At 36.3% G+C, this 12,069-nt stretch overlaps 1 protein-coding gene across 7 annotated transcripts in view; it reads left to right on the forward strand.

Annotated features, from left to right (window-relative positions):
- The window catches only part of LOC122832894 (cyclin-dependent kinase-like 1), a 38,222-nt gene extending 26,655 nt beyond the window's left edge, over nucleotides 1-11,567 (forward strand). For 3 of the 7 annotated variants that reach the window (XM_044120112.1, XM_044120110.1, XM_044120111.1), the window contains 9 exons: nucleotides 74-262; nucleotides 362-483; nucleotides 2,420-2,492; nucleotides 3,164-3,254; nucleotides 4,364-4,564; nucleotides 5,668-5,750; nucleotides 5,828-5,884; nucleotides 8,045-8,197; nucleotides 9,519-11,563. In XM_044120112.1, the coding sequence (XP_043976047.1) occupies nucleotides 95-262; nucleotides 362-483; nucleotides 2,420-2,492; nucleotides 3,164-3,254; nucleotides 4,364-4,564; nucleotides 5,668-5,750; nucleotides 5,828-5,884; nucleotides 8,045-8,197; nucleotides 9,519-9,614 (1,044 nt within the window). In that variant the 5' untranslated portion in view covers nucleotides 74-94 and the 3' untranslated portion in view covers nucleotides 9,615-11,563. Of the gene's footprint in view, nucleotides 1-73; nucleotides 263-361; nucleotides 484-2,419; nucleotides 2,493-3,163; nucleotides 3,255-4,363; nucleotides 4,565-5,667; nucleotides 5,751-5,827; nucleotides 5,885-8,044; nucleotides 8,198-9,518 lie in introns of all 7 variants that reach the window. The other 4 variants (XM_044120113.1, XM_044120114.1, XM_044120109.1 and 1 more) reach the window with 4 other exon arrangements.
- Nucleotides 11,568-12,069: the final 502 nt, after the last annotated feature.

Below are 12,069 nucleotides of genomic sequence, written 5' to 3' on the forward strand. Positions count from 1 at the left end.
AACTTTAGAAGCAATCATCCGGTCAGTCTGCTGAAAACTGAGTCCTATTTTTTTTTTCTTGCCTATTTTGCAGATAGTAACTTAAAATTGCTCGATGGAGAAATATGAAAAACTGGCCAAAATTGGCGAGGGCTCCTATGGTGTGGTGTTCAAGTGCAGGCACAGAGAAACGGGCCAAATAGTTGCCATCAAGAAGTTTGTGGAGTCTGAAGATGATCCTGTCATCAAAAAGATTGCACAGCGAGAAACGCGTATGCTTAAGGTGAGAGGAGTAGTGTCGCCTTAAAATATCAGGTTTGATGTAGAACATGGAGCCTTAACTTATAGCTTTTGTTTTGTTTTTCACCTGTTGGTTTTACAGCAGCTTAAACATGTGAATTTGGTCAACCTTTTGGAAGTCTTCAGGAGAAAAAGACGGCTCCATTTGGTGTTTGAGTTCTGTGAACAGACGGTCCTCAATGAGCTGGACAAACACCCCCAAGGGTAAGACAATAAACACACCATCAAAGGCTCTGTCACAATAAATCAATTAATTGCAGGATAAATTAAAATGAGGTCAATAATTACCATTTGCATAATTTATTGTTTCTCTCTTTCTACCAAAAACTGGATGATAAAAGTATTTAATTTGGTGCTGTGGTCACAACTGGCTGTTTTTACTTCATGAATCATTTTATGCATTGCTGCTGTTATTTTGTATATTTATTTTGGATATTTAAAATGTCTTCCAGTTCCAGTGTTAAACATTCATCAGAATTTAAAGCTTATTGATCTTTGACGATGTGTTCTTGCATTATTATGCCGTTATTACCATTGTATTACTTGAAAATGTTCTCAAAACAACAATATTATCGTTTATCGCAATAATATCTGGGACAAATTAACCTCCAGAAAAATGTGTTATTGTGAAAGGTGTGGTTGCAATAAGATGAAGTCCAGGGAAATATGTGTTTACTGGACGCAAAAGAGCTTTTGGTTTGAATTTTCTAAAGGAGATTACTAGATTTGCACCAATCCTAATATTTCTGGCTGATTTGGATTCTTTTGCATCATTTCATGCTTGCCAAGAAAAGGGAAAAAAAATCTGCCTATGGGAAGGAGGAAAATAAAATTTAAAAAATAATTTTAATGTGTTTTGATTACACAGGAAAATTTTAATTAATCTCCTATTTGTGCATGAAGGCATTATTTTTTTCCCTCATTCAGATCATTCATCTTAAAACACATACAAAGTACATTCTTTTGGAAAAAATGAGATTTAAGTCATTTTATTTATCTTACAGTAAATCCTAAATTGTAGAGATAATTATTTGTAGAAGGGATGTTAGGATACTTGTAATTGAACCATATGGTTTGCTTTTCAATGTATCTGTCAAACGGATTGATTGAAGAAGAATAGTAGCAGAAATGAAAATTCCTGCAACAAGATTTTAAATACATTTTAAATCAGGTATTTACATAAACTGTATAAGGAGACATTTAATTGTTTTAGATAATTGCCTGGGATTAAATCTGACCAAACATTTCCTTCTGCAGAGAAATTTGTTTTCATGCATCGTCATCAGGGCCGGGTCTCCAAGGGTCAGGGCCCCTGGGCTTAGTGGTGCCTTATCCACTAAAAGAAAAGCTGCAAATTACAGCACATCAGTAGGTAGTTCTGTGCAGGGCCTGCAGCATGGGTGGGTGTTGGAGGGCATTGCCCACCCACAGAGTCAACTGTTTTTTTTTTTCTTTTTACCTCAGAGTGACCAACTTTCTGTTATTTCTATCTCAGTTTGGTACATTAGGGGCTCCCGTACTTCCCCTATCTGTGCCCTCTATCCCCCGCACTTTGTTTTTTAGAGATTACAAGGGCTTAACCTGTTGTCGACGTGTCATAATGGGTTTTTCCGAGCTCAGTATTTCATCTGCCATTGTTCAAAGTAACCAGGACAGGAAAAAAGCTCCAACATGCGTCATTACATCTTTATTGTTTATTTCGTACTAATAAACAGGCTTATTTTATTTGACAGGTTACATAAAGGTGTATTTATGTTAAAGTAAAAGCTGAATCCTAAATGTACGCAGTGCTTTGCTGCCAACAGTTCTTCAACTCTAATTAAGTACCGAAACAAAGTACTTTTACTTTATTACTGTACAACTCCACTCACAGTTTTTAATCAGAACTTCAAGTTATGGATTTTTCTTTGTCCTCAGAGCTCAGACAGAAAACCAGACCACAATGACTTGGTGTCTGGGTTTTTTTTCCCAGAAGGCAGTGCAGCAGAAACTCTAGCTGCTCGTGGAAACAAAGGTGCTGCTGCTGTTTGAGTTGGCCTAGGGTTACCTGGGTGTCGTTTTTTAATACCTGAAGTATAACATGAGAAAAATATTACAGGTGGAAAAGTTCAGGAGTGAGTCGGTGTTCGTTTGTCTGCAGGGTCCCGGAGGCTCAGCTGAAAAGCATCGTGTGGCAGACTCTGCAAGCCGTGAACTTCTGCCACAAACACAACGTCAGTGGATTTTTTACTTCAATATAAACATTCTTCTGCAACAGATATACACTTTTATATTTGAAGTATTTTTAATTAGAGCAGGGCTGTCCAAACTTTTTGCCACAGGAGTCAAAATTGTTCATTGTGGGCAGAGAAAATCTATCACACAAATAAAGTTGCCTAATTGTATTGTTGAGCCCAAGAGAGAAAGGATTTTGCTGCACTAAAGGAAAATTGTCCTGGCTCGATTGAACAAATTTATCCTCAGTTTTAAGAACAGAATCTTTCAAAACATTTTAATAAATTCAACAAAAGCTGATTTGGGTGCAGAAAAGTCGTCTGTTTGGTGAACGTCTCTGAATCAACGCAGATTAGAAAAACACAAATAGTTTTTGTTGTACTTAACAATTTCCATTCTAAGAAAATTACATTGGTAATAATTTTACACAAATCAACCATCAACTGGACGGGTCACATTTTTATGGACCCAGATACATATGTACGTAAATATGCAAATATATTTATATATGGCATTTTGTCTTTTAACTGTCTGTAGTTTTCTTTCTCATATATTTAGTATTTTGTCGTCTGTAACACACTGTAACCTTATCTCTCTGTTGTAAACCTACTTTCTATGATAGTTTCTGAATCCCTGCCTCGTTTTTTCATTTCTTTATGTATTTTTTCAGTGCATCCACCGTGATGTAAAGCCAGAGAACATCCTCCTCACTAAAAGCGGCGTCATCAAGCTGTGTGACTTTGGCTTCGCCCGCATTCTGAGTAAGGTTATTCAGAGGCCAGCGTGTTTATGTACATTTAGTCTTAATGCAGCTCTAATGACTTATTCAGCATGGAACATGGAGCAGGTCTTTGCTGATAGCCTCCTCACTTTCTTGTGTTTGAATGACTCCTTTGCACAAAAGGAGCATTCAGTCAGTCGGTGTGTGTGTGTGTGTGTGTGTGTGTGTCTCCTGCTTCAGGTTTCAGGGTAACGTTACCATACATCCACATGTCAACATGCTGTGTAATCCTTTCCTCTACGTTAGTTAGTGCTCAGTATCTTTGGTAAATGTTTATAGGAACGGCCAAAACTGTTCAAGTAGAAGTTCTGGCGGGCCGAGAAAATAAAAATTTAAGTAAAATAACACAAATAAAGTCGTAATTTTGTTATTGATGGGATTAATTTTCCATTAAAAATGAATGTGTTGAATTTTATTTTTTAAAAGTCATTAAATGTTAACATTGTTGTCTGTCGGTTGTATTAGATACTGATTAGCAGGAAAATTTTGTTTTTTCACATTAAACTTCGACATATTTATACAGATTTGGGTAGTAACTAATTGCATTTAATCAATAATTTTATAATTTAATAATCAGTTGCTCAGTACTTCTTCCTGAGTAATTTCCGCTAAAAATATGTAGCGATACTCTGACTCGTGCAGAAGTATCTGGTTGCTCTTGAAGGAATATTTAAAGTACTTCAACTCACAACTTCTCTCAAAAATCAACCTTCCTGATTGGCTTTATGTTACAGTTTTTCTCTATTAATTATTCAACTTTTGTCATATTATCTTCTCCTTCGTAGCAAATCAATTTATCGTACTGAGAACCGGACGTAGCTCCGTCTTTGGCTGAATGAGCGTGAAATTGAAGTGAAACTTATGGAGCTTGTCGAGTGTCTATATTGGAAAACCGAAGTGAATTTTACATCCGACATCAGACTGTTGACCGTTCTGGTACGGCAGCCATCTTGTATCATCTTGCTCCTGTTAAGAAAGACCAGTGGCGCCATCTGCTGGTTGGCGGCCAAACTGCAACGCTAAAATAATGTCTAATTTGACATTATTAGCTAATCAATTGCTGTTTTTTATCGGTGTTTGTTTACGCAGCAGGACCAGAGGATGACTACACAGACTACGTGGCGACCCGCTGGTACCGGGCCCCGGAGCTGCTGGTTGGGGACACTCAGTACGGACCCCCTGTGGATGTTTGGGCTGTTGGATGCGTCTTTGCAGAGCTTCTAAGCGGAAACCCTCTCTGGCCCGGGAAGTCTGATGTGGACCAGCTTTATCTCATCCGAAAAACTCTCGGTACTCAGAACAACGCTTTGAAAAATAGATTCTCTTTGTGAATACACAGTGATTTTCTGAAGTATTCACACCCTTTAAACTTTTATTACTACAAACTTAAATGTATTTTGTTAGCACTCAGGCTGAAACGATTAATCAGATTAATTGTGATTAATCGATTATTGAAATGATTGTCAAATAATTTAGTAAAACTGAAAAAAAGACCATTTACCGGAACAACAACACTTTCCTTTCTAAAGTATTTATACATTTGAACTTTTGTTTACCATAAATTTAAATATATTTATTAGCACTAAGGCCGAAACGATTGATCAGATTAATCATGATTAATTGATTATTGAAGTAATCGTCAACTAAGTTAGTAAGACTCAAAAAGGCTAATTGCTAATTGCTAAAACTTTTATTACCCCAAACTCAGATGTATTTTATTAGCATTAGGGTTGATTAGTCTAACTAATTAATGAATTACTTAATAAATTAATCTGACTGATTCATTAATCTGACTAATCAAATTAATTGTGATTAATCAATTATTGAAAAAATTGCTAATTGCTGAAAGAACAACACTCTCATAGCAGTAATTAAGACAAAATTGTGCAAAATGTACATAGAAATGTATCCAAACGTTAATCCCAAAAATAATCAAATATTTAATGGTTGAGATTTTCACATGTTGATGTTAGAAGTATTTATTTAGCTGCGATTGCATCCTTTGCTACAAATGATCCAGGATTCACTAAAGGAAACTTATTAAACTCTGAGTAACTACATATTAACAACAAAATGTTTATTTTTTTATTTAAAAAAGAAATTGAATTGGCTGTATGCGTCTTTTAATGTATTTCTAATATTGTATTAAAATAAGGCTTAAATACAAAAACATTTGCATGTTGTCCTAATTTTATTATCTGATTAATCGATTAATGGTCAGAATAATTGATTGATTAATTGACTGAACCTTGCTGCAATGTAAAACTGTTTCATATTCAAGAAGACTGTTTGGAAAATATGTTTCCTTTCTGTCTACTTGTCTTATTAGTCTGGAACTTGTTGGAAGGAAATTAACTCCAAAAATGGTTTTCTAATCACATTTCTTCCTCCAGGTGACTTGATTCCTCACCACCAACAGATTTTCCGTTCCAATGTTTTCTTTTCCGGAGTCAATATTCCTGAACCGGACACAATGGTAAACAGACGCATTCTGAACCGAAAGATGACGACGTTTGGACAAAATATTCATTAACTTCTCCTGTTTTATCCCAGGAACCGTTGGAAAGGCGATTCTGTGGAGCGTCTCCCCAAGCTCTTATGGTCATGAAGGTAAGAAACATTTATTTACAACATAATCGATCAATAATCCCTCCAGATCAGAATTGCTAAAGCATTTCCAGATTATCTCAGATTACTATAAATTCAGCTTTCTGCAGAAAATTATTTTAATCTGCATCATATTTGTAATCAATTTAGTCCAACGTTTAAAGGTTAGAACATGAGCACAGGTGTAAAATTACCAAAATAAAATTTAACGTACTGAAACTACACATTTTATTTTATTTCTAATAATTTACTCACTTTTTATTTACACATTATTGACAGGAAATTTATTTTCAGCAGCTCTTTCAAGACAAAATGGCATCCTTAGAATATATCAATCAATCGATCGATCTTAGAAGATATCAATCAATCAATCGATCGAGTTTATTAGTGGGCAGCTCAAAGTGCTTTACATCATGAAAACATGAAGACATCATATAGTGAACAGCTGTAAAAACATTACATTTTGTCAGGCTGGGTGTGGCGACCGTACGCCATCATGCCGTTTAAATTTTATATATTTTATTTAACAGAGGTTACATCGGTTTTGATGAGGGCGGTATTTAAAGGGACAGTGTTCTGTATTTTCCTGGCACATAGTGCTATTTTTTCACACAGTCAAGTAACTATGTTAGCTTCAGTTGTCATGAAAATGCTGCTTATATCAAACATGATATTAATGAAATTAGATTTCGTGATCTAACGCCTTCTAATTGGGCCTCTGTCTCTTTAAGGGTGCACCAGGCCTTGTTTAGTCCTCCCTATACGAACTCTGGGAAAATACAACCAAACCCTAGCCTAGCCTAGCGCTAGCTCGAGAAATGTGTCATGATGTTTTACCAAAACAACAAAAAAATCCTGCAACCGCTAAAATGTGACTCCACTCCATTTTTGTTTTCATTTTGTGGCACTCATATCTTGTTCAGAGGTTTTCATGTCGTTTCCTTCAGTAGTTTTTTGTGCAGCGCCCCACAGGCGAGAAGGTGAACAGGTTTTCATTTAGTTTGGATCGTTTCACACAGTGCAGTGTGAAAGAGAACCACAGAAGGTGAAAATGTAACAAATGTTGCAACTTTGGTCCTGAATCGAACCGAGTCTGCCGGACTGTAGGGAGAGAAAACACAAAGACTGAATCTCTCAGGTTTTTAAAAGTCTTCTTAAAACCTGAGGCTTGATTTGGACTGAAGGCCTGGCACTCGAGTTTAATGAGCGGTCTTTGTTTCATGTAATCAGGTGAAAGTAAGGCGGTAAGCAGAGCTCAACCAGGACGGGAGAGCACAGATTCTCCTGTAAAAACGTCATGTTTAATTTATCAAAGGCGGCTGCAAACCGTGAGATTTTGAATGTTTGCTCTGATGCTTTATAGCAGGAGTGTCCAAACCTTTGGCCAAAATTGTCGAATCAAAAGTATTCACAGGCCAAAGAAAAACAAAACCTAAAATCAGGCAGACAAAGCAGCTGATTTTTTTAAGATGGATATTTATTCTAGTTCCAAAAATTGAACGGGACTTTTAACCTAAAGACTTAAAGATTCATCTCAGAAATCTTCTAGAAAAAGTGTTGGAAATGTTACACTTTTGAAACTCTGAAATTTCCAAATTTATTGTAGAAAATTTACTACTATAATTTTTTTTTAAATTTGACTTTAGTTTTACTATCTACAATGGCCCAAATATGCCTTTGTAAATTTTGCACGTTTGCTGTTTGTTTTGTTTTTGCGGCTCACTGAATAAATCTATTTTCAGTGGTAAAAACCAGGTTTGGGTCAGTTTCTTTCAAAATGTTTATTATATTTAATCAAGTTCATTAAATTAAATAACAGCTGTTGGGTGCATTGTTTTAGTAAAAGCCTTTTCTACCTTTTGTTAAATCTTGGTTATGAAAATATAAACATTGTGTTCTGTACATTACATTTTCCATTTTGAACAAAATTACAACTTAAAGGTCTCCGTATCATTTTCAAATTGAGGGCCACACAAAATCAGCCCACGGGCCACAACCGGCCCGCGGGCCGCTCTTTTAACCCCCCTGCTTTATAGTAACTATTTATCTCTCAGACTGAACTCTTTATTAGCACGACCTGGTTTCTAGCGTGATGTTCCCTGGAAGCTGTTCAGCGCGCATGCAGTGGGTGTTGAGACGGGTGTTTGGTGTTTTTGCGTCCAGTCCTGCCTGGTCATGGACCCGTCCCTGCGGATGTCCTGCGGGGAGCTGCTGGAGCTGCCATACTTTCAGGATGAGGCCGGGAACCACTGGGGCCGGGAAGTGGAGCGCCCTGGGAGAAGACATGACAAAGCGTCCCGGCGCAGACAAGCTGGGGTAAAGACGCCTTCATCAGACTTTTAAGCACTCAGCTCCAGTACTTCAGCAAAAGTATTGATACTCGTGGTAAAATCCGACTCAACTGCAAGTAAAAGTTGCTCGGTCAAAAGTTCAAGTATGGAAGTACTTACTTTGGAAAATACTCAAGTATTCAAAAGTGTTAATCAGGGCTGAGCTATAAACCGATAATATATATTGTGATAGATAAATAATACGTCTGAAAGAATTTTTAATAATTTCACTGAACTCAGATTCAGAACCGCACAGCATTCTGGGAGATGCAGGCAGAGGAAAAGCTTTAGCCACTCAGCCTTTCCCGGCTAACTAACCTAGGGTGGAGGAATCAACTAACTCTCTCGCTCTTTGGTTACCTGGCAACAACCTGTCCAGTATCTTGCGCAGCAGCAGTTTAATGTTTTGCCACCTCACAGCTGCTGAACAAAACAACAACGTGGAATAAAATCTGGATTAAACAGGAAAGATAACTCCAGCAGTTTGCCAGTTTTTCAAATATTTAAAGCAAAAATAACAACTCATCAGTAATTTTTGATATGGACTGACCGGATGTGTTTTTCAGCCAGATGGTCCAGCCCAAATACAAATTATATTTTCTTATGTCAGTACTTTGTTGTATTGTTTTCTGAATGCTTTCACAGAATCTTGCAACTTGCTGAAACTACCTGATGATGTACTGAGACAGAGGACGACTCTGCTAAAAACAATCTGCACCACCTATAAAAAATTCAGTATAAAAATGTTTTTTTTTGTTTTTTTATTTCCTGAATCGCCGAAAAATGAAAAACAGGAGAAACCTTTTAGGACCATTGTAGATATAAAAACTGAGGACATTTTTTCTCAAATTTATCAGATTAGTCTCTTTTTTTTTTTTAGATTTGAGTTTTTTCTAGCAAATTTTCAACTCATCAAAACTCAGAATTTTCAAGTTTTTTCTCCAAATTTTCTGAGATTAATCTAAAAATTTCTGAGCAGTTTTTCTTTCTGTAAAACTTTCCTCGATTGCTCTAGAAAACATTTTTGGGGGGGGAATTTACTCCTCCTCCTCTTTTTTGGTAAAATATTTCTAACACGCAGTTAGTTGTATTATGCTGAGCCAAAAGGAACCAGAACCGACGAGCTTCCCAGAACTGAAGTCGAGTCAAAAGTTATAAGTTTCCCAAAAAATAAATACTCAAGTGAAGTACAGATAGTCAAGAAATGTACTTAAGTACAGTACTCAAGTAAATGTGCTGTGTTTTCTGTCTACTGGTCTCTTTGTCCTGTTAAAATGCTCCTTTCTCTGTTTTCTCTCTTTTCTTAGGTCCAGTATTTTCCCCAGTTACCTCACAGTAACATCTCACCGGCCCCAGATGTCAAGAAACTAGTAAAACATAAATATCACCTGCCCAACATTTAAAATAAAACATCCACAACTTTATCTTCAGCCGTTTATAAACCGACGCTCCGTGTTCCTGTTTTCAGGTTAACGGAAAACATCATTCTGATTGTTCTGAGTCTTTTACACTAGAAAAATGTGAGACTTTGTCTTGTTAATCAAAAACACATAGAATATGAAGCAGTACAGAATGAGGTGAACTACATGTTTAACTTGTTGACCCGTTGAAGTCTTGATTAAGGTTAAATAAAACCTGCCATGACAGCTGATCCTCTGAGCAAGTTGATGGATTTTTAACAAGCCTTCAGCCGCCTGGACAGCGATCCCCGCCGTCCGACAGACACAGGGGTCAGAGCGAGCAGCGACAGCCGGGCAGCGTGACGCACGGCTCCACGGGATCGCCTGACCTGGAACTTATCATCTTACACATGCAGCTCATCGGTATGCCGCTCTGTGTGACCGCCTGTCAAACTGCACTGCAAAAACAAAAGAAACAATGCGGTCTAGTTTCCAATGAAAATATCTTGAAATGAGACAGAACTAACTTATCAGTAACCTTTCAGCAATATATAGAAGTTTGTTTTACATCAATAATTCCTTATTTTGATGAAACAGTTCTAGTTCCACTGGTAGAATACTCCGCTGCACCGTTACCTAGCAACCCCAGCCAAGCCCAACTCGTCACCTAGCAACCAAATTCTAGTTCCATTTTCCAGATTATTTCACTCACAGCATGAGGAGAATGTCTGGAAATAAGCTGCCAATGGAGAACTTTTTCATCTATATTGAGGAATTATTGACTCAAAACAATCTCCTATATCTTGCTTAAAAGTTGCTTGTATGATAGTTTTGTCTTATTTCAAGTGTAATAAGATATTTGCACCAGAAACTAGACCAAAAATTCATGGTAAGATTTTGTGTTTTTGCAGTGTGCAGGTTTTACTGGGAACAGATGTTTTGGGTACATAGATATGATCTGATTTCATGTTTTAATTGTTGGAGTTCTGCAGGAGTAAGTAATATCACACTGCACTGCAAAAACAAAACCTTACCAAGTATTATTTGTCTGGTTTTTGGTGCAGATAGTTGACAGTACACTTGAAATAAGACAAAACCAACTTACAAGTAGTTTTTCAGCGAAATAGGAGTTTGTTTTAAATAAATAATTCCTTAATATTGTTGAGAAAGTACTAGTTTCACTAGCAGATTGTTTAAATTATAACCAAACATTGTCCCATGTTATAAGTGAAATGATCTTTAAGGAATTATTCATTTAAAACAAGCTCCTATGTGTTGCTGAAAACTGACTTATAATTTGGTTTTGCTTTATTTCAAGTGTAATAAGATATTTACACTAGAAACCAGATCAAAAATATTGGTAAGATTTTCTGTTTTTGCAGTGTTAATCATAGACTTTGGTTCTGTCTGGAAAAATAATGAGACCAGAGAGTAAACACCATATCTGAATTATATGTTAGGCTGCTGTTCCCACTGAACACGTCTCATATCGACTTGTTCCCTGTATTTTTCTGTGATTCTATAATTGTTGTTATTTATGCATATGTTGTTTGTTGCTATGTTTTCTCGGTTTTTGTTTTTTCTCTTTCAACAGACTTCTTGTGTTCGCTCTTTTTTTGTCTTCCATATGATTGAAATAAAACCGAAGCAATTTCTAATTTTTCTAAGTTTTACGTACCTATAAATCATAATGAAAACTGCAATGCTCCACTTGAGAAAGTAAAAATGTTGGCCTTCACCTTGTCAAGTTTTTTAAAAAACTCAATAGTTAATAGTTATGTGTTTTAACAATAAGTTATAGTACAGTAACAATTTTTTACTCATAAAAGATCCCAACAGATGTTTCTTACTACGGCATTTCATGCTACAAAAAATGTTTTAAAAATTACAATGATAAAGTTAAAATAATATGACTTTATTCTCACATTTCAGCTTTGTTCTGGTAATATTATGACTTCATTCACATAATTTTATTTTTTATTAGTATGGCCCTAATACTTTGTGTTATTATGTTTAGAGAACCACACTCCATACCACCAGGTGGCGGTAATGTTTAAATGACATTTTTGCCAACAACCAATAAAATCAAGAAGAATCGTGATTTTTTTTTTGTTATTATTTTTTTTAAATAAAGTTTTGCTTTTTCTCTTTCATCGCGGCGTCGCAATGATTTTGTGAGAACGAGGCAGGCTGGCAAAGCTGCTGTACTCTGGATTGAGGTCAATGCTGTCGGGACCTTCAGGGCAGGTAAAGGTGAAGTCCTGCAGGAGAGTCAGATGAGAAGTTCATCGTCATCAGTTGTTTGGCTTGTTGAATCATTTTTGATTCAGCAATGACAACGGAAGTTAAGTTCTTTTAAACTTTTTCAGTTTAACTTATTAATTCAATAACTTTTAACTGCTAAAACTAGTGTTAGCCAGACTCTAGGAGGACATAAGCAAACGGTTATGTATTTTAG

This window comes from Gambusia affinis, linkage group LG06, assembly GCF_019740435.1.
Source record: "Gambusia affinis linkage group LG06, SWU_Gaff_1.0, whole genome shotgun sequence".
Lineage (NCBI taxonomy): Eukaryota > Metazoa > Chordata > Actinopteri > Cyprinodontiformes > Poeciliidae > Gambusia > Gambusia affinis.